Genomic DNA, 20,917 nt, shown 5'->3' with positions numbered 1-20,917 from the left:
ATTATCTTGAAATTGTAGGATTAAGGTAAAGTTTTACCATGTCCGAAAGTCGGCCATGTCTCTCAGCAAAATTAGTTGCACTTTACATTACAAAGAACACAATTTACAGTCGTGACACTGACATTATTTAGTAAATATAATGTATAGAAAGGACATTTTAAATTTATCTTTACTTTATATGAAAAACATTGGGACTCTCTCTGTGACACAAAATGATGTAAAATGTTTAAAAAAAATCTATATCATTGATCTTATTGATCTATCCATCCCTTACTAGTTGCTGTGTGGTTACAGGGGTGGATCCAGCCATTTTAAAAAGGAGGCAGTGGCGGATCCAGGGGGGGGATTCCTGGGGTTGGAACCCCCCTTTTTTTTTGGCCGATCAATGTATTTGAATTGAATTTAGTTGGAAACCCCCTTTTTTAAAATGGCTGGATCCGCCACTGTCTCCGGTTCTAACTATATGTCCCCATTCAAATGCATTGATCGGCCAAAAAAAGGGGGTTCTGGGGAACTGAACCCCCACCCCTTCTGGATCCGCCAATGGGTTAAAACCCCATAATTATTAACCCTTTCACTGATTGCTGCCCAGACAGAAGCTACTCTGAGATGATGGCTTCCCTGGCTACTATTACTCAAGTGGGAGATCTTCACAATAAATGTCAATAAAAACTTATTTGTAGTTATTTGTGTATTTATTTCATTCACTAACACCATGTTCACAGTTTTGTTCATGTTTTGATAATTTTTTCCTCATAAAATATTCAAATTTTCAAATTTTCAGTATTATCTAGTTGAAATTCTCAAAATTCTGCTCTTTGACCCCAAATCGTATTTTTTTAACCCAAAACGGCAAAATTTTGAAAAATTTTATGAGGCTGTACAAATTCCTCACACTGAACGATGTTCCTTCCATGTTTTTTGTACTTAAAACGACATTTTATGTCAAAAAAGTATACTAGTTTGGATTCTTATTCTTGCAAAAAAAATGTTCCCTCATTTCAAATTCTTGTTAATTCCGTAAATTTCCTCTGATTTTGACACGGTTTTCAACAAACGAAAGCGCCATGTTTACACTTTCATCCAGGTATTCATCAAAGAAAGATAACTCATGTTTACACTGTTTTGAGCGGGAAATATAAAAGAGGTATTCTGATCCCGGTAAAACAGGACTCATCGTCAGCTGTCTGAAGCGTGAATCCCGGTAAACCGGGACTCGTCGGCTAAAGGGTTTAAGGCTGAACCTTAATTTGTTAATATTGTTGAATGAGGGTAGGAATGCCTTTTAGTCAAGCATCAAACTTCCCATTTCTGCTTCTATAAGTTTCAAATGAGCCCAAATTTTTTATTGTCCTTCATCAAATCTAATTCTATAGCTACAGTTGGTCACATACAGTAAAATATTTATCTTTATTTTAACCAATATATTACAGTCAATTGTCATATTGGCATGTATATATGGGGTAAATGTGACTGGGGTACCCCTAGTCCAAATAATTATGACATCTTGAAAGGCTATTATATTATTTTTTTTGACGCCTTACGCTGGAAGGCGTCAAAGCAAAAATTTAAAATAGCCTTCCAAGACGTCATAATCATGATAATTATTTGGAATAGGATACCCCATTCATAATATATGTGAGCCAAAATTTGTTCCTGTGAAAAACGTTCCAGTGGAACTTATATCACAGATAATTTCTCCCTTGAATTGAATTGAAAGTACTTTTTGAGTTTTGCTAGAAAAATTTACATGTAGTCTTTGGGAAAAAAAAGAGGGACGAAAGATACCAGACGGACAGTCAATCTCAAATATTGAAAAAAATTACTGACAACATCATGGCTAAAAAAAAACCAAACCAAACAGACAAATAATAGTACACAAGACAAAACATTGAAAAAATAAAGACTAAGCAATCGAACTCAACCAAAAACTTGGGGTGATCTCACGTGCTCCAGAAGGGTAAGCAGATCCTGCTCCACATGTGACACTCGTTATGTTGCTCTAGTTATTACTAACCCAATAAATAGGCTAATGTGGTAGGTCACATTCATGAAAAGGGAAAGGTGAAATGTGGATTTTATGAGAAACCTGAGTTACGTGTACCTGTATAGGTAATTTTAATGAAACATACAATCTGAAAACTTCAACCCCGATTAATTTCAACAGGTAACATGGTTAGATAAATCATCAACATATTATTTTGACCCCAATAAATGGTCAACATCTCAAGATTGAATATCCCAATAAATTGCGGCCATTAGATGTTGACCATACAAGAGGGTGGACATAATTAACTGTACTAGTAGTTACGACATAAGGAACATATCCTTATAAAACATCTCTATCGTAAATGATCAGTCTTCTTTGCTGCTAGTCTTATTACACAGGCGCGGATCCAGAGGGGGGGTTCCGGGGGTTGGAACCCCCCTTTTTTTTGGACGATCAATGCATTTGAATGGGGACATATAGTTGGAACCCCCCCTTTGTCCTGGGTTAGGAACCCCCCTTTTTAAAATGGCTGGATCCGCCCCTGTTACATGTACTCTAATTTTCCTTTAAACATAATTCAGAAATTTAAATGAAATATTAGATTAGGTAAAGGGTATTGCTGTACTGCATATAATTTGTAATGAGATCAAATGTTAATTCTGTAATCCTGTTAATCCTTGATATTTAATCTTAAAGGCTATGAATAAAAAAAAAAAATGTTTAAATTGTGACAACAGTCGACCATGCTGAAATATGAAAAGGGTATTTAATGGCCAATATGTATCCAAAAAATAAAACTATTATTTTTGTAAAAAGCAATAATTCAAAAAACAGATATTTTATACAGCAACAAAGAACCACAGAATTACAGGCTCTTGACTTGGGGACATGCACATACAGAAGTGGTGGAATTTAAACAAGTTTGTCATTGCCAAACCCTCCCTCTAATCTGGTATAGTGGTGTACCAATATAACATAAGAACAACCTTTAAAAATAAGTTCATGTAACATGTATAATTTTTTAACTTGGCCTTTTTCAATGCATATCCAAATTCATTGCTTGTTTCTGTCTGTAATGTTTAAAAGTTTTAACCTTAAATAGGTCACAATATATATTAACATTTACATATATTATTTCTGTCGACAGATTGGATGTTGGTCTATTTTCGGAGCTACAGATGTTTTTTCCTAAACATGGAGTATTTATTCTGTGAAGGCTGAAGTTAGTATTATAAATGATATTTTTATTATTGCGAAAAATTCGAGAGGGTCATAATCGCAATAATTTGTACTCCCATTTTGTTATTTTTTATATGAATTAAACAGGATTTTTCACAATTTCACAAATTAAAATCACATTTTAGTCCAAAATGATATTATCGCAATAATAAATGCATGCAATAATTTCTGTATGTACAGTATTTTAAAAGTGTAGATTTAGTCTGTATAATGATTTAAGAAGGTCCTTAAATATGTTTAAGAAATGGATGTTCTATTGCTTTGAATTTGAAATATAAACTTTCCGTAGTGCAACAACTTTTAACTTTCAAACAGTGTGTAGATTGAGTCTGTATAATGATTAAGAAGGTCTTTAAATATGTTTAAGAAATGTCTGTTCTATTGGTTTGAATTTGAAATATAAACTTTCCGTAGTGCAACAACTTTTAACTTTCAAACAGTGTGTAGATTTAGTCTGTATAATGATTTAAGAAGGTCTTTAAATATGTCTAAGAAATGTCTAGCTGTTCTATTGCTTTGAATTTGAAATATAAACTTTCCATAGTACAACAACTTTTAACTTTCAAACAGTGTGTACATGTAGATTTAGTCTGTATAATGATTTAAGAAGGTCTTTTAAATATATGTTTAAGAAATATCTTCTATTGCTTTGAATTTGAAATATAAACTTTCCGTAGTACAACAACTTTTAACTTTCAAACAGTGTGTAGATTTAGTCTATTTAAAGATTTAAGAAGGTCTTTAAATATGTTTAAGAAATGTCTGTTCTATTGGTTCGAATTTGAAATATAAACTTTCCATAGTACAGCAACTTTAAAATTTTCAGACAATGTGGATTTAAGTTTAATTTATAAATGTTTGTTTCTGCATGCTGTCAAGTCCATGTGAGTAACTCTGGAAAAATATCTACTATTTCACTCACGTTCAAACAGGCTTGTTACTTGGATGGAGAGTTGTCTCATTGGCACTTATACCACATCTTTCTATATCTATTGTGAAAGTCAACATATACTGTAAACCAAATTATTTTCGCGGATACTTTATTTTGCGTTAAGCCCTTTCTAGTCAATTTCGCGGCGATTTAATTTCGCGATTTTCAAATTTACTTGATGTAATTAAATAAGGAAAGATCCAAGTTATACATATTTGCCACGATTTATATTCGTGTTATTGTTCTACTCGTTTTAAGTCGCGAAAATAAATCGCTCGCGAAAATTAGTTGGTTTACAGTAGTTAGGTTCTTTTTTCACTTGAAACTTTTTTTTGTTATGAACAATGCCATAATATACATATATTCCTGTTGGAACCAAACATCACTTTAAAAAGATGATACCTACAAAATGTACAATGTATCAGCTAGCATCAGTAAAGGAATTGTTTTATCCCGTAAATCGACTGTCATCATGGACTTCCCGGACCAATTTGGATATTATTTAGGTAAAAAGTCGTGATCTTTTAAATGCGTCCCCATCACCGAAATCAGCGATCTTTAATTAATTTCCATCATGGAATCGCATGTTTTGGTGAATCCGTGATAGCTGGACTGTATGTGTACATTATGTCAAAGTCAAGTGGCCCCCAAATGGGATGAGGGAACAGAAAAATGATCACTTCCGTTTTCTTCCAATTACCAATAAAACCCTTGCCAAAGTGGGGTGTCTGTTTGAATGCTTGTAATGTACAAGTTTGTAAGTATTCAGCCGCAGATGGTCAGATAATAAATCTTACACCTCACATCAAAAATGTTAAGGTCTTTGAATGTTAAGAACCCTTGCTTCAAATTGAAAGGGGTCTGTAGCTGACCTTTTATAGGGCAAAATCTTCATACAGGTCTTTTCAATGTACTGTTAATTATTGCAATGTTTATATTAATGCGAAAAATGCGACAGAGTTGTAAATGCAATAATTTAACCTTGCATTTTGAAATATTTTATATGAATTTAACAGTATTTTTCTCAAAATCGTAAAAATTTAAATCACATTTAAGTCTTAAAATTGCAATAAATGCAATAATAAATGCACGCAATAATTTCTGAATTAACAGTACCCTCATTTTGCAGTAAAAATTTCCCTGACCTTCATTTACCAAACCGCCTCTTACAGGATCTACCTAATGTATTTATTGTTCAATGTTGTTAATTTGTTCTTGTCTTGAATATTCATGAAATGTTTGCCACTGAATGTTGAACAAGCAATAATTAATTGATCATAAAAGTAAAATGCTGTTTTTTTTTTTGTAGATTGCACCATGAAGATTGTCGATAGCTCCGTTAAGGAAGAAAAGATGGAGCTTGAAGTGGGTAAATGGGATAAATTGAAAAATTGGGATAAGGTGCAGGGAGACATTGGTGAAATGCTGAAAAATGTGGAGAAATTTGATGACAGTATGACCCTATACTACGGCCCACAGGTTTGTATTGGAATAAGTATACAGCATTTTATAATTACAGCTGATTGCATTTGAGTTTGTAAATAAAGGTAATATCTTTGATTAGCTTGCTTGCTAGCTGAGCCGTGAGGTCATTATAAGGTAAGGTATACTACCCTGGCCTCCTTTTGAAGAAGCCTAGTCCTACAGACAAATAGATTGGTTATCTGTCGGACTATTCTATTTTAAAGGAGGGTATATTTCCTAATCTTATAATGACTTCATGGTTCAAGCAAGCTAACCAAAGATATTATCTTTACCTACTCACTCAATGCAATCGGCTGTAAGGATGTACTTAGGAGAGGTTTTGGAATTTGTGTCAGGTTCAGACTCCTTGGTGTTTTTCCCCATAAAACAAGGTCAGATATTTTCCCCCTTTACACCTATTTATCTTTACATATACAATGTATGACTTAATAGGTCATAAAAGGTCATTTACAAAAATTTAAACAGATTCTTATATTTCTTTCATTTGATTTGCAACCCAAATAATACCAATGTAAATATAAGGTCAGCGTCAGCTTTTTCGCACCATATTTTAAAAATCAAATATATTGAAAAGGAGCTCCTATTCTATGTCATGTATGTATGTTTAGCTTATTTTGATCCTTAACTAATGATCTTCCAACTTATAGTATTTAAAATTCTTGATTTATTTATTTTCACCTATATAAAAAAAGATGTGGATGATTGCCATGAGACAACTCTCCACAAGAGACCAAAATGACACAGAAATTAACATCTATGGGTCACTGTACATCCTTAATGCAATGATTTGAAATGATTCTGTTTAGGAAATTATTGAAAATATGCATCCAGTGAATAATAGTGTAACATGTCATATAAGCATCTAATATTAGTTCAAGCTGCCTTTTTATGCCCCATCTACGATAGTAGAGGGGCATTATGTTTTCTGGTCTGCGTCCGTCCATTAATCCGTCCGTCCTTTCATTTGTTCGTCTGTCCAGTTTCAGGTTAAAGGTTTTGGTCGAGGTAGGATTTGATGAAGTTGAAGTCCAATCAACCTGAAACTTAGTATATATATGTTCCTTATGATATGATCTTTATAATTTTAATGTCAAATTAGAGTTCTGACCCCAATTTCACGGTCCACTGAACATAGAAAATGATAGTGTGAGTGGGGCATCCGTGTACTGGGGACACATTCTTGTTTATTTATCTCATATCATATATACCCTTATGTCTTGCTCATTGGGTCTGTTTGAATATGTATATCATAAGAATGATGGTATTTAGTACTTAGTTTAAGGAAAAAATAATGAAAAATTGGAATAGATGTTCAAGTTAGAAACTTTTAGTTTGAGTTATCCCATAAGCATAATAAGATTTTAGTGTAAATATGTTTACAAATAAAAATCAATTATCTGTAGGTCTTTCAATGTTAAATCTTAAAATAAGATTGATCAGAAATTATACAAGAATGACACAACTTATTTATCACTAGCCAGATTTGTTGTGGTAAAAGCTACAATTTGTGTCTTATTTCTCTATCTATTTATTTGATATTTTTGATAAAACCATTTATTTAACCTTCAGCTTTATCACACCTTACGGCATCCAGCTCACATCAAATGTATGACCCATTTTACCTCCAACATAGGAGAGAATTTTGTGTCTCACTACAGACTTGGAACTCAGGATCAGCTTGGTGTTTGGACCCTGAAATCAGTGGAGCCTGGAGCCAAATGTGAGAACCAAAGGTAAGTTTGTTTGTTAATACGGCTGATTACGTTGAGTGTGTAAGTATCTTTGTTAAGCTTGCTTGCTAGCTGAACCGTGAAGTCATTATTACATTAGGTAAACTACCCTCCATTTAGAATAGACTAGTCCAACAGATAACCAATCTATCTCTGTCTGCAGGACTAGACTACTTCAAAAGGAGGGTGGTATACCTTACCTAATAACAACTTCACGGTTCAGCTAGCAAGCAAGCTAACCACAGATATTACCTTTACCTACACACTCGATGCAATTGGCTGTAACAGTTTGTAAAATGATGGATTGATATGAGTTATAAGAATTATGGGCTCACTGAATCAACAACTAAGCAAAACATTTAATTTACCGATACCATCCTAAGGGAGCTTCCATTTGATTTTTATGGAGGGGGGCTAGGATGAAAAATTTTGTCCTGCATTTTTTTTTTAGCTGTCATCTCTGTCCTGCCTTTTTTTTTTTTTAGTTTATCCTGACTTTTTTTTACCTAAATTGTTGCCTGACTTTTATTTTTTGCAAGTGTCTCATCCTGCTTTTTCTTTTTACTCAAAACTCCTGTCCTGCCAATTTTTTCAAATTTCATCCTAGCCCCCCATAAAAATCAAATGGTAGCTCCCTAAGTGTTCACTTGATTCTGAAATTACCAATGTACAATGATTTAGTGACATATCAATAGAAAATATCATTTAAGCCAATTTAGGCTTGCATGGACCCAGTAAGCCCATACTAATATAGTTAAGGTGAAAATGTTAAGCAAAATATTTTCATATGAAATATTGAAATGTTGTCCCTATCTATGAAATTATGTCCAAAGAAGGACATATTTCCACATTTGCATTATTAAACAAACTTGCATAATTAATTTATGCAGCCATTTTTGGTTACACACATACTTTTCATGAAAAGTATTAAAAATAGACTGTATTTCATTGAAAATATATTGTCATGGCAGAATTTAATAGTGAAATATTGTCCAAAATGAGTTGACAAAATTTCATGGACAAAGACACTATATATATATATATATATATATATATATATGTCTCAATTTATAAAAGTAAACCATTATAGGTCAAAGTACGGCCTACAACAAGCTATAAAGGGCCCCAAAAATTACTAGTGTAAAACTATTCAAACGGGAAAACCAATGGTCTAATCTATATATAAAAAAAAGAAACGAGAAACACTTATAAACCACATGCCCTGTTACTTTTATATATAACTGTTGTGTAATTTTTCTTTTGATAAGGCTGCTCTCAGTAATGTTGTATTGATATATTTTTTAGGTTTAACATCACTGGTGAAGTAAAGGCTTTCCTATTTATACCTAAACACAGGGTAAGGCTGAAGTATATAAAATAATTATAGTTGATGATAAGGCCTAATTAGGAGGCATAACTTGTACTTTTACCCTTCAATGGCACTGATGAGTCCTGCCTCTATTTAGAAATTTTTAGGTAAAGATTGCATTAAATGCAATCAAAACCTTATGGGACTGACGTTATATCTAAATCTTCCAAGATTTATCACTACCTTTTTGCTACACCAAAATATAGTGCATTGATCATAACATGCTATACATCCTATCCAAGAACATTTCCAGAAATTTAATGATGTAATATATGCTCAGATATTCAAGACACAAAATGATGTTACACTTGTCAAGAAAATTACATAACTTTTGGAAGGTGCAGGAATCTATAGCTAATACCTGTTCTAAAAGTATAAATCATTTCATTGTTTAACCTCATCTTTAAAATTGAAGTTATCTTCCTTTGTCTAGAATAGCTGTTAAATCAGTAACAACCAATGCAATATTTAATTTTACTTCCCACTGATAAATTGAAGCATTCTTAACCGTTCAGTGCTTTCAAGCACTTTGATTAAATAAACATACATGTATGAATATCTAACAGTTTTTATAAACATCTGAAGAACAATTTTTGGTAGATTTATAATTATTTTATACCTTGTGTGATTTTTATTTGAAAGGATCAATATGTGCACTTTGTTTAGCATTTTAATTCAATGTTCATCTGTTACCAAGAAATCCGAGAAAATTGATATTGCATGAATAATTATAAATCCACAGTTACTAATATATAAATTGTATATTGTAGACTTACATGTGCTTTTGTTCTGATCTTGTAATGAGAATGTACACTGATGTCCACTCAAACTGTACAGAATCATGGTCTCAACAATGTCTGACCACCGTCCGATGGTAAGTCAACTTCATATAGTGGTCACCTATACATTTGCATTTTCACAGTATGTAGATATAGGAAGATGTGGTATGAGTGCCAATGAGACAACTCGCCATCTGAAGTCACAATTTTATAAACGTAAGCCATTATAGGTCAAGGTACAGTCTTCAACACAGAGTCCTTGGCTCACAGTTTGGCCTACATATATACTACAGTTTTTATTTTACCAGAAATGCAAGTGATTCAACTCATATGAAAAGAATTAAAAGTTTGATTTTATAATTGTGTGGTTTATTTCACAGTATGGCCTACAACAGAGAGACAGATGATGTATATGTCGGAGGTGTTGGAGTTCTACAGAAATGGAAGATTAGTGGAGCAGAGGTATAATATAGACATTTGAAGTACACAAACATGAACAAATAAGTTATTGGAAATTTTGCATTGAATGATGGTCATTTTGTTTGATGCACTTTTGCTTTTTTAGCTCACCTGGCCTAAAAGGCCATGTGAGCTTTTCTCATCACTTGGCGTCCGTCGTCGTCGTCGTCTGTCGTCGTTAACAATTTTTCAAACATCTTCTCCTCTGAAACTACTGAATGGATTTGAATGAAACTTAACATGATTGTTCCTTAGTATATCCTGCACAAAATGTGCGCTTCGATTTTTGATCCGTCAAAAAACATGGCCGCCGTTACTTAAAATAGAACATAGGGGTCAAATGCAGTTTTTGGCTTATATCTCAAAAACGAAAGCATTGAGAGCAAATCTGACATGGGGTAAAAATGTTCATTAGGTCAAGATCTATCAGCCCTGAAATTTTCAGATGAATCAAACATCCAATTGTTGGGTTGCTGCCACTTAATTGGTAATTTTAAGGAAATTTTGCAGTTTTTGGTCATTATCTTGAATATTATTATAGATAAAGATAAACTGTAAACAGCAAAAAAGATCAGCAAAGTAAGATCTACAAATAAGTTAATATGACCAAAATTGTCAATTGACCCCTTAAGGGGTTATTGTCCTTTAATGACAATTTTTCACAATTTGTTCATCATATTTGCTAACTTTAAAAAATCTTCTCCTCTGAAACTACTGAATGGATTTGGTTAAAACTTAGCATGGTTGTTCCTTAGATTATCCTGCACAAAGTGTGTGCTTTGATTTTTGATCCGTCAAAAAACATGGCCGCCGTTACTTAAAATAGAACATAGGGGTCAAATGCAGTTTTTGGCTTATATCTCAAAAACAAAAGCATTAAGAGCAAATCTGACATGGAGTAAAAATGTTCATTATGTCAATATCTATCAGCCCTGAAATTTTCAGATGAATCAAACATCCAATTGTTGGGTTGCTGCCACTTAATTGGTAATTTTAAGGAAATTTTGCAGTTTTTGGTCATTATCTTGAATATTATTATAGATAAAGATAAACTGTAAACAGCAAAAAAGATCAGCAAAGTAAGATCTACAAATAAGTTAATATGACCAAAATTGTCAATTGACCCCTTAAGGGGTTATTGTCCTTTAATGACAATTTTTCACAATTTGTTCATCATATTTGCTAACTTTAAAAAATCTTCTCCTCTGAAACTACTGAATGGATTTGGTTAAAACTTAGCATGGTTGTTCCTTAGATTATCCTGCACAAAGTGTGTGCTTTGATTTTTGATCTGTCAAAAAACATGGCCGCCGTTACTTAAAATAGAACATAGGGGTCAAATGCAGTTTTTGGCTTATATCTCAAAAACGAAAGCATTAAGAGCAAATCTGACATGACGTAAAAATGTTCATTAGGTCAATATCTATCAGCCCTGAAATTTTCAGATGAATCAAACATCCAATTGTTGGGTTGCTGCCACTTAATTGGTAATTTTAAGGAAATTTTACAGTTTTTGGTCATTATCTTGAATATTATTATAGATAAAGATAAACTGTAAACAGCAAATATGATCAGCAAAGTAAGATCTACAAATAAGTCAATTTGACCAAAATTGTCAATTGACCTCTTTAGGAGTTATTGCCCTTTAAAGACTTTTTTCACAATTTGTTCATCATGTTGACTTACTTTAAAAAATCTTCTCTTATGAAACTGCTGTATCAATTTCAGCCAAACTTAGGCTAAATGAGTTTCAGAGTTTCAGAGTATCTAGTATAAATTTTATATTTCATTTCCTTGTATGTCAAGAAACATAGCTCCTATGGCTAAAATAGAACATAGGAGAAAATAATTTTTTTTTGCTTTTGAAGAAAATAGGACGATTCAAAGAACATTTAAATAAATTGAAAAGCCAAAATAATCATTGATGAGAGATTAAACCAAAAAAATTCAGGTGAGCGATTCAGGCTCTTGAGAGCCTCTTGTTTTATATGCATGTCAAAATTTTGACGGGATCTATTAGGGTATACAAATGTCTGGCTTCCAACTGTCCATTGTAAGCATGTCGCACCACAACTTGAGAACAACTTATACAAATTTCTTGAAACTTAAAATAGTTGTTTCTTATGATGTTCAAACGATCTGTATATTTTTTGATGAAAATAAGATTAAAACCTTTTGAATTACAGGACTTTGTAACTAAAATAGAGGGGTGTTTTTATTATGCCCCACCTACGATAGTAGAGGGGCATTATGTTTTCTGGTCTGTGCATCCGTCCGTCCGTCTGTCTGTCTGTCTGTTCGTTCGTTCGTTCGTCCGTCTGTCCCGCTTCAGGTTAAAGTTTTTGGTCAAGGTAGTTTTTGATGAAGTTGAAGTCCAATCAACTTGAAAGTTAGTATACATGTGCCCTATGATATGATCTTTCTAATTTAAATGCAAAATTATAGTTTGACCCCAATTTTACGGTTCACTGAACATAGAAAATGATAGTGCAAATTTCAGGTTAAAGTTTTTGGTCAAGGTAGTTTTTGATGAAGTTGAAGTCCAATCAACTTGAAACTTAGTATACATGTGCCCTATGATATGATCTTTCTAATTTAAATGCCAAATTATAGTTTTCACCCCAATTATACGGTTCACTGAACATAGAAAATGATAGTGCAAATTTCAGGTTAAAGTTTTTGGTCACGGTAGTTTTTGATAAAGTAGAAGTCCAATCAACTTGAAACTTAGTATACATGTTCCCTTTGATAACATCATTCTAATTTTAATGCCAAATTAGAGAATTTATTCCAATTTCACGGTCCACTGAACATAGAAAATGATAGTGCGAGTGGGGCATCCGTGTACTGTGGACACATTCTTGTTTTCACATGTGTCGTGTTGTATCTCAAAAACGATATATGATTATGGCTTAAAACTTTACACACTTCTTAGTTATAATAATCTAAAGATCTGTATACTTTTTGGTGATGATTCAAAATTTTATTTTAGAGTTGTTGAGTTTTTGTAAAAAGGGGGTGGGGTTCACATGTCGTGCCATATTTAAAAAACTATTTTTGATTATTGCATAAAACTCTATACACAAGACAACAGGCTATCATGCAGCTGATTTATTTGGTCATCAAATCCGCAGCTGACATGGGTTTACTTAGGGTCTCTTTTTGAATGAGCTGCATAAAAAATATTTTTATGAAGAATGTATTAATTATTGCTCATCAAATAGTATCTATTGTTTGCACTATGGTATATTTTAGTTTAAACATATTGTAATATATTTTTATGAAAGCATAACATTCCTTTCTCTGTCTATTTTTAGCATTCAGCCAAAGCTGAACCTGGAGACATCTTTAACACAGATTTACAAAATGATGAGGTGAGTAAAATGATCAATAAGTTTACCTCTGGATGTGGCATTTAGGGGCATGTGTATACAGAGGATTCATTATTATTCATTGGATACCAATTTTCATGGGTTTCATGGGTGCAGGTGAACCATAAATAAAATAATGTACAAATGTTCAGCGAATGACAAAATTTCTATAAGTTTTGTGTGCAGAGATTGCATTGGCAAAACAACAAAATCAATCCACGAAAATTGATACCCATGAAAAATAAATGAATCCATAGTATGCTACATTCTGCAAGATTTGTCCTAATACTCCTACTTTCTTACTAGTCTTCACATTTGTTTTAGGAAAATCATACAAGTGAGAGGTTTAACCAAGGTTCAATCCACCATTTCCTACATTCGAAAATGTCTGTACCAAGTCAGGAATATGACAGTTGTTGTCCATTCCTTTGATGTATTTTATCATTTGATTTTGCCATTTGATTAAGGACTTTCCGTTTTGAATTTTCCTTGGAGTTTTTGACAATACAACATGTTTAAACATTAAGCTGATCTTACAGAGTTATCTCCCTGTAGTGTTAGGTACCACCTCAAAAAGAAAACGGATATGACAGATACTTACTGTTTGATATTTGGTCATTTCTTTTTGCATTAGGCCACCCTTTAAAAATTGTTTGTTTGGCATTGCCGACCCACACTATCAGCAGGTGGGTAGGTAGATAGGGATCTTTTTTTTTTTAACATTTAAAAGCTTTATACATGTAAATCATGAAGTCTCTAGATCAATGGTGTCTAAAGCATTGCAGCATGGTTGTGTGTACATGCTGGTGGTTTCTTTGAAAGGGTCAACCGTCAATGTCATATTCTACATCATATGGATAATTTCATGTAAGACAGTCAGTTTTATTGGCAGAGTTAACCAAAGTACCCAGAAAAAAACACAGAACTGAGGCAGGAAACTGACAAATTAACCATATAAAATGTATGACGTGAAAATTGAACTTTTATTGTGGGACTTGCCATATCTTTTATCTTTTTAAATGTTATGTTTTTATTTTATAGTGGGTAATTGACATCAAAGTGGATACAAGGAATAAACAGTTAATGGCCGTCACTTATGAAGGAATATATGTTGTAAACTATGAGGTATATTTATATAGAAATTACTGCTTCCTAAAGGTAAAGCATTTATTGCAAATTGAGACTGTTAACCGTTTCACAAATGATATCGGATATGTTCCTTACGTCGTAACTACAATCCCCTTCCCTTTCATGAATGTGACCTACCGAATTAGACTATTTACCGGATTTGTAATCATATAAGCAACACGACGGGTGCCACATGTGGAGCAGGATCTGCTTACCCTTCCGGAGCACCTGAGATCACCCCTAGTTTTTGGTGGGGTTCGTGTTGTTTATTCTTTAGTTTTCTATGTTGTGTCATGTGTACTTTTGTTTTTCTGTTTGTCTTTTTCATTTTTAGCCATGGCGTTGTCAGTTTGTTTTAGATTTATGAGTTTGACTGTCCCTTTGGTATCTTTCGTCCCTCTTTTTAGAAAATCTTTAAAAAGGTATTTAATTAATTGTAGATCTTTTATTGTCTGACAGAATAATATTAAAATTGTAGTTATAATTTTGATTCAGCATAGTCTAGTGATATTTTATTTAATTTTCCCTATACTTTTGGTGGTCAAACACTTTACAGCATTCCTGACGCGATTGGGAGTAGTACCTCTGGCCAAGGGAAGCCAGTTGAAATGGTACGGAATTGCTAGTAAAATGTTGTCTATATTTGGAAATAAAGATGTTATTTGAACACAAAGTTTACACAGAACACAACTGACATTTCATTCCATTTCATTTCATACTTCCCTATATACTTACTTTCAGGGTTTCTTTCAATTCATAATGTTACTCACCATAGCAACATTGTGACGTTTTAATTTTCTCAACCCAATTTTGTACATTATTTTATGTATTGTTTTGTATCCTGATGACTGAAACATGTTGATCTCAATAAATTACTGGAGCATTTATTAAAGTGTTGTTGTTATAGGACCTATACCTTTTGATTTATATGTTGAAAATGGTTAACTCATTTAGAGATTTGATTTTTTTTTTATCGTAAGTCGGTCATTTCTTAAAGTTCATATTTTCCCCTTTTTATGCAGATTTATGTAAATCTCTTAATCTTATGTAGATCAAATATGATTTTCATTTTCACTTCAGACAATGAGGCAGACCCATCACTTGGAGAACAGACATGGGAATTCTTTAAGATGGTATGTACAACTTTTCTCTACAAAGTAAATGTATTCAAATTTTCCAAATTCAGAAAAATTGACCTCTAAGTACCCTTTACATACTTTTGAACCAGTAGACTATTGATAAAAAAAATCTGCACCTCTAAATTATGAAAGGAACATCTAGGAACACCTGTTGCAAAAAAAATGGTCACAGTCCGAGAACTAATAAAGAATAAAAATACATAAGAGAAAAGACAATAAACAAAAAAAAGTGTGTATATAACACTGATCTTGTCATACCTATTTTCAATCGTGAAATAATTTTTGTTTCATTACATTTAGCTGTTGTTTCTATAAAGACAGAGAATATTTCATCACTGGAGGAGGCGATGGAGCCATCAAGGTAAGAGTTATCTACCCTTTGTACCACTTTCCGTTTACTTTAAAAGAAAGATGGACAGATGGGGCAATATGCACAATTGTTTCTCCATAGGCTTTAATGGTAATGTTGTCTTCTGTTGCTCAGCCCATAACGTAAACTTGTATATGTATGATGGCTTGTTTCGAAGCTGAGACATTTTTACATATGTGGTTAAATTTTCAGGATACGAAGTGTAATTCATTTTTCCGTAAATTAGCATACCCCGAAAATCCTTTCGTGATGGGGCTCTTCATGGTAAAAAGTCCTTTTTTTCACACAATAATTTCTTTGAAAATTTAATACTTTGAATACATATAACAGTATAATAACTCCATAGTTTTTACACATTTATTCTAAGGACCTATACTTTCCAGATCAACACAAATGGTTAAGCTCAGTCACTTGTTAAAAATTGAAACATGTCCAATATCACTACACAGAGATTTTTTGTTTACACAACCTTTGTGTTCCTCAATTGGAGGTGCATTAGGGATATTGTGTCAGATAATTATTTTCAGTCATAATCATAAGACCTGTAAAGGTTGTCAGTGTTGTAAGACACATGAATACATTGTCTTTTTACCAAAAAAAGAAAATTTATTGATGATTTGCCGACGTGCCAGCTTTATACTGATTTACTTAACATTTCCTCTGAAACGCCGTGACCAGACTCATAAAATTCTGTATTAATCAAATGAATACCTCAAAACAGGCATTAGAAGGAGCTAAAATGGCATTAAAGCACACATATACTGACTCAAACCATAGTTTTAATGCCCCCATTTATGAGCATATGTTTTCTGGTCTGTACGTCTGTTCGTCTGTCTATTTGTCTGTCTATTTGTCCGTCTGTCCCGCTTCAGGTTAAAGTTTTTGGAAAATGATAGTGGGGATGGGGCAAACGTGTACTTAGAACACATTCTTGTTTTTTACATATTAAAACACTTTAAACATGTACATGTATAGGAATGCAACAAGAACTGATGAGTTTTCTACAGCAGAATTTCAAACATATGAAACTGATTTTTATAATAATTTCTATTTTGTTTTTCCACTACATATAAAATTGAGAATGGAAATGGGGAATGTGTCAAAGAGACAACAACCCGACCATAGAACAAACAACAGCAGAAGGTCACCAACAGGTTTTCAATGCAGCGAGAAATTCCTGCACCCGGAGGCGTCCTTCAGCTGACCCCCGAAAACAAATATATATACTAGTTCAGTGATAATGAATGCCATACTAAACCCAAAATTGTACACAAGAAACTAAAATTAAAAATAATACAAGACTAACAAAGGCTAGAGGCTCCTGGCTTTGGATAGGCGCAAACATGTGGCAGGGTTAAACATGATTATGAGATCTCAACCCTCCTCTTATTCCTCTTGCCAATGTAGAAAAGTAAACGCATAACAATACGCACATTAAAATTCAGTTCAAGAGAAGTCCGAGTCTGATGTCAGAAGATTTAACCAAAGAAAATAAACAAAATGACAATGATACATAAATAACAACAGACTACTAGCAGTTGAACTGACATGCCAGCTCCAGACTTCAATTAAACTGATTGAAAGATTATGTCTTCATCATATGTATATCAGGCACAATTCTTCCCCTTAGTGGTTTAGTATCATACAATCATAACATATATGAGAAGAACATAACCTGTGTCATGCTAACAACGGTTTTTTTAAAGAAATGCATGTGTTTAGTTCCGATGCAAAGACCTTATAATGTTTATCATAGTTTTTTTTAAGAAGTGAATTAATTCAAGTTTTTCTCTTCACAGGTCTGGAATGCTGTTGTATTTACTCAGGTGCATGTGTTTTATGGGCACCATGATGTCATAACAGGTAAACTATATAAGCCATTTAAAAGGGTACTGAACAGTATGATGTCAAAAATTCTTGTGTTTCTGGTCTTTGTATTAAGGATGTTGGCTTGTAATGTTTTGGGATTTTGGTCAGATTTTCGGAATCCTCTGGTTTTATCCATTTGATTGCCTTTAAAAAATTGCCCATTGACCCCCATTTTTCTTTTTATAAATCTTTTACATGTATAATGATAAGCTATCTGTAAAAGTCTTATGAAATTTTAATTATTTTTTAATAGTTTTTGAGAACTTAAACTTGTCAATGATAATGCTATGAAAAGTCAAGAAAGAACATTTTCATGCCAAAATTTTAATGACTGATATTTCGAAAACAAGCACATTGACCTGTATATTATTTTTTGCTCTTTTGATTCCTTTATTAATCCCCTATCAATATAAACTTGTGTTTTGAAAAGTTAATTATTTTGAAACTGAGAGCTGAAACTGTTTCTGTTCTTTATGATCAGGGTTATACCGTTTTCAATAAATATTTAGAGCATACTTAAAGATTGAGAATGGATGCATATATGTATCTTTGAAAATCTCAAAAGGAGTTCTGCTTTCCTGTGTACTCTATGATAAAAATTCTTGGTAATATTCTCGATTTTTGTTTTATATTTTCAGCACTGCAGACCCACAAGACCGACCCTTTGTTGTTCTCTTCCTCGTTAGATGGTAGTGTACAAATATGGAGAATGGATAATTTCTCAAAGGTAAAAATAGTAATACAGTGTATTAATCATATTATTGTCCAAGGAATCTTGTGATTGGTTAAATAATTAAATCACCTGAAAAGTTTTTTATTGCCTGGTTACACCACCTACTTAGATAATGGGCTTGTACAATGACCATTGAGTCTTCAAATTTGTTTATCCATTCATACATCCACAATTCTTCCTTATCAAGTGACAGATCTTCCTTGCTCAAAAATTAGAATAATGAAATTGGACTTGACAGACTATAATTTGTTTATGTTTGTTGTAGTTCATGAGATTAGATCTAGGAGACAAGATATACAGCATGAAACTAATTGGTGATGAAGAATTCTATTGTCAGACAGAAAACCAGATCAAAATCTACAGTCTTAATCAGGTGAGATTTCTACTGTCAGACAGAAAACCAGATCAAAATCTACAGTCTTAATCAAGTGAGATTTCTACTGTCAGACAGAAAACCAGATCAAAATATACAGTCTTAATCAGGTGAGATTTTTACTGTCAGACAGAAAACCAGATCAAAATCTAGTCTTAATCAGGTGAGATTTCTACTGTCAGACAGAAAACCAGAACAAAATCTACAGTCTTAATCAGGTGAGATTTCTACTGTCAGACAGAAAACCAGAACAAAATCTAGTCTTAATCAGGTGAGATTTCTACTGTCAGACAAGAAACCAGAACAAATTCTAGTCTTAATCAGGTGAGATTTCTACTGTCAGACAAGAAACCAGAACAACATCTACAGTCTTAATCAGGTGAGATTTCTACTGTCAGACAGAAAACCAGATCAAAATCTAGTCTTAATCAGGTGAGATTTCTACTGTCAGACAAGAAACCAGAACAACATCTACAGTCTTAATCAGGTGAGATTTCTACTGTCAGACAGAAAACCAGATCAAAATCTACAGTCTTAATCAGGTGAGATTTCTACTGTCAGACAGAAAACCAGATCAAAATCTAGTCTTAATCAGGTGAGATTTCTACTGTCAGACAAGAAACCAGAACAAATTCTAGTCTTAATCAGGTGAGATTTCTACTGTCAGACAAGAAACCAGAACAACATCTACAGTCTTAATCAGGTGAGATTTCTACTGTCAGACAGAAAACCAGATCAAAATCTAGTCTTAATCAGGTGAGATTTCTACTGTCAGACAAGAAACCAGAACAAAATCTATAGTCTTAATCAGGTGAGATTTCTACAGTCAGACAAGAAACCAGAACAAAATCTACAGTCTTAATCAGGTGAGATTTCTACTGTCAGACAAGAAACCAGAACAAAATCTACAGTCTTAATCAGGTGAGATTTCTACAGTCAGACAAGAAACCAAAACAAAATTTACAGTCTTAATCAGGTGAGATTTTTACTGTCAGACAAGAAACCAGAACAAAATCTACGGTCTTAATCGGGTGAGATTTCTACAGTCAGACAAGAAACCATAACAAAATCTACAGTCTTAATCAGGTGAGATTTCTACTGTCAGACAAGAAACCAGAACAAAATCTACAGTCCAGAACAAAATCTAGTCTTAACCAGGTGAGATTTTACTGTCAGACAAGAAACCAGAACAAAATCTAGTCTTAACCAGGTGAGATTTTACTGTCAGACAGAAAACCAGATCAAAATCTAGTCTTAATCAGGTGAGATTTTACTGTCAGACAAGAAACCAGAACAAAATCTACAGTCTTAATCAGGTGAGATTTCTACTGTCCGACAAGAAACCAGAACAAAATCTAGTCTTAATCAGGTGAGATTTTACTGTCAGACAAGAAACCAGAACAAAATCTACAGTCTTAATCAGGTGAGATTTCTACTGTCCGACAAGAAACCAGAACAAAATCTAGTCTTAACCAGGTGAGATTTTACTGTCAGACAAGAAACCAGAACAAAATCTAGTCTTAACCAGGTGAGATTTTACTGTCAGACAGAAAACCAGATCAAAATCTAGTCTTAATCAGGTGAGATTTTACTGTCAGACAAGAAACCAGAACAAAATCTACAGTCTTAATCAGGTGAGATTTCTACTGTCCGACAAGAAACCAGAACAAAATCTAGTCTTAATCAGGTGAGATTTTACTGTCAGACAAGAAACCAGAACAAAATCTACAGTCTTAATCAGGTGAGATTTCTACTGTCCGACAAGAAACCAGAACAAAATCTAGTCTTAACCAGGTGAGATTTTACTGTCAGACAAGAAACCAGAACAAAATCTAGTCTTAATCAGGTGAGATTTTACTGTCAGACAAGAAACCAGAACAAAATCTACAGTCTTAATCAGGTGAGATTTCTACTGTCCGACAAGAAACCAGAACAAAATCTAGTCTTAATCA

General features: G+C 33.2%; 1 protein-coding gene across 1 annotated transcript in view; it reads left to right on the top strand.

The window, feature by feature from the left end:
* LOC143058019 (uncharacterized) overlaps positions 1-20,917 on the top strand; it is a 114,686-nt gene that overhangs the window by 1,165 nt on the left and 92,604 nt on the right. Inside the window, exons 2-14 of the mRNA XM_076231479.1 lie at positions 3,138-3,212; positions 5,470-5,639; positions 7,215-7,378; positions 8,681-8,732; positions 9,515-9,618; positions 9,904-9,985; positions 13,300-13,356; positions 14,395-14,478; positions 15,562-15,614; positions 15,921-15,981; positions 17,790-17,853; positions 18,498-18,586; positions 18,858-18,965. Coding sequence (XP_076087594.1) covers positions 5,478-5,639; positions 7,215-7,378; positions 8,681-8,732; positions 9,515-9,618; positions 9,904-9,985; positions 13,300-13,356; positions 14,395-14,478; positions 15,562-15,614; positions 15,921-15,981; positions 17,790-17,853; positions 18,498-18,586; positions 18,858-18,965 — 1,080 coding nt within the window. The 5' untranslated portion in view covers positions 3,138-3,212; positions 5,470-5,477. The remainder of the gene's footprint in view (positions 1-3,137; positions 3,213-5,469; positions 5,640-7,214; positions 7,379-8,680; positions 8,733-9,514; positions 9,619-9,903; positions 9,986-13,299; positions 13,357-14,394; positions 14,479-15,561; positions 15,615-15,920; positions 15,982-17,789; positions 17,854-18,497; positions 18,587-18,857; positions 18,966-20,917) is intronic.

Source organism: Mytilus galloprovincialis, chromosome 14 (genome assembly GCF_965363235.1).
Source record: "Mytilus galloprovincialis chromosome 14, xbMytGall1.hap1.1, whole genome shotgun sequence".
In the NCBI taxonomy this organism is placed as follows: Eukaryota; Metazoa; Mollusca; class Bivalvia; order Mytilida; family Mytilidae; genus Mytilus; species Mytilus galloprovincialis.
This window is presented reverse-complemented; position numbering and strand designations above follow the sequence as displayed.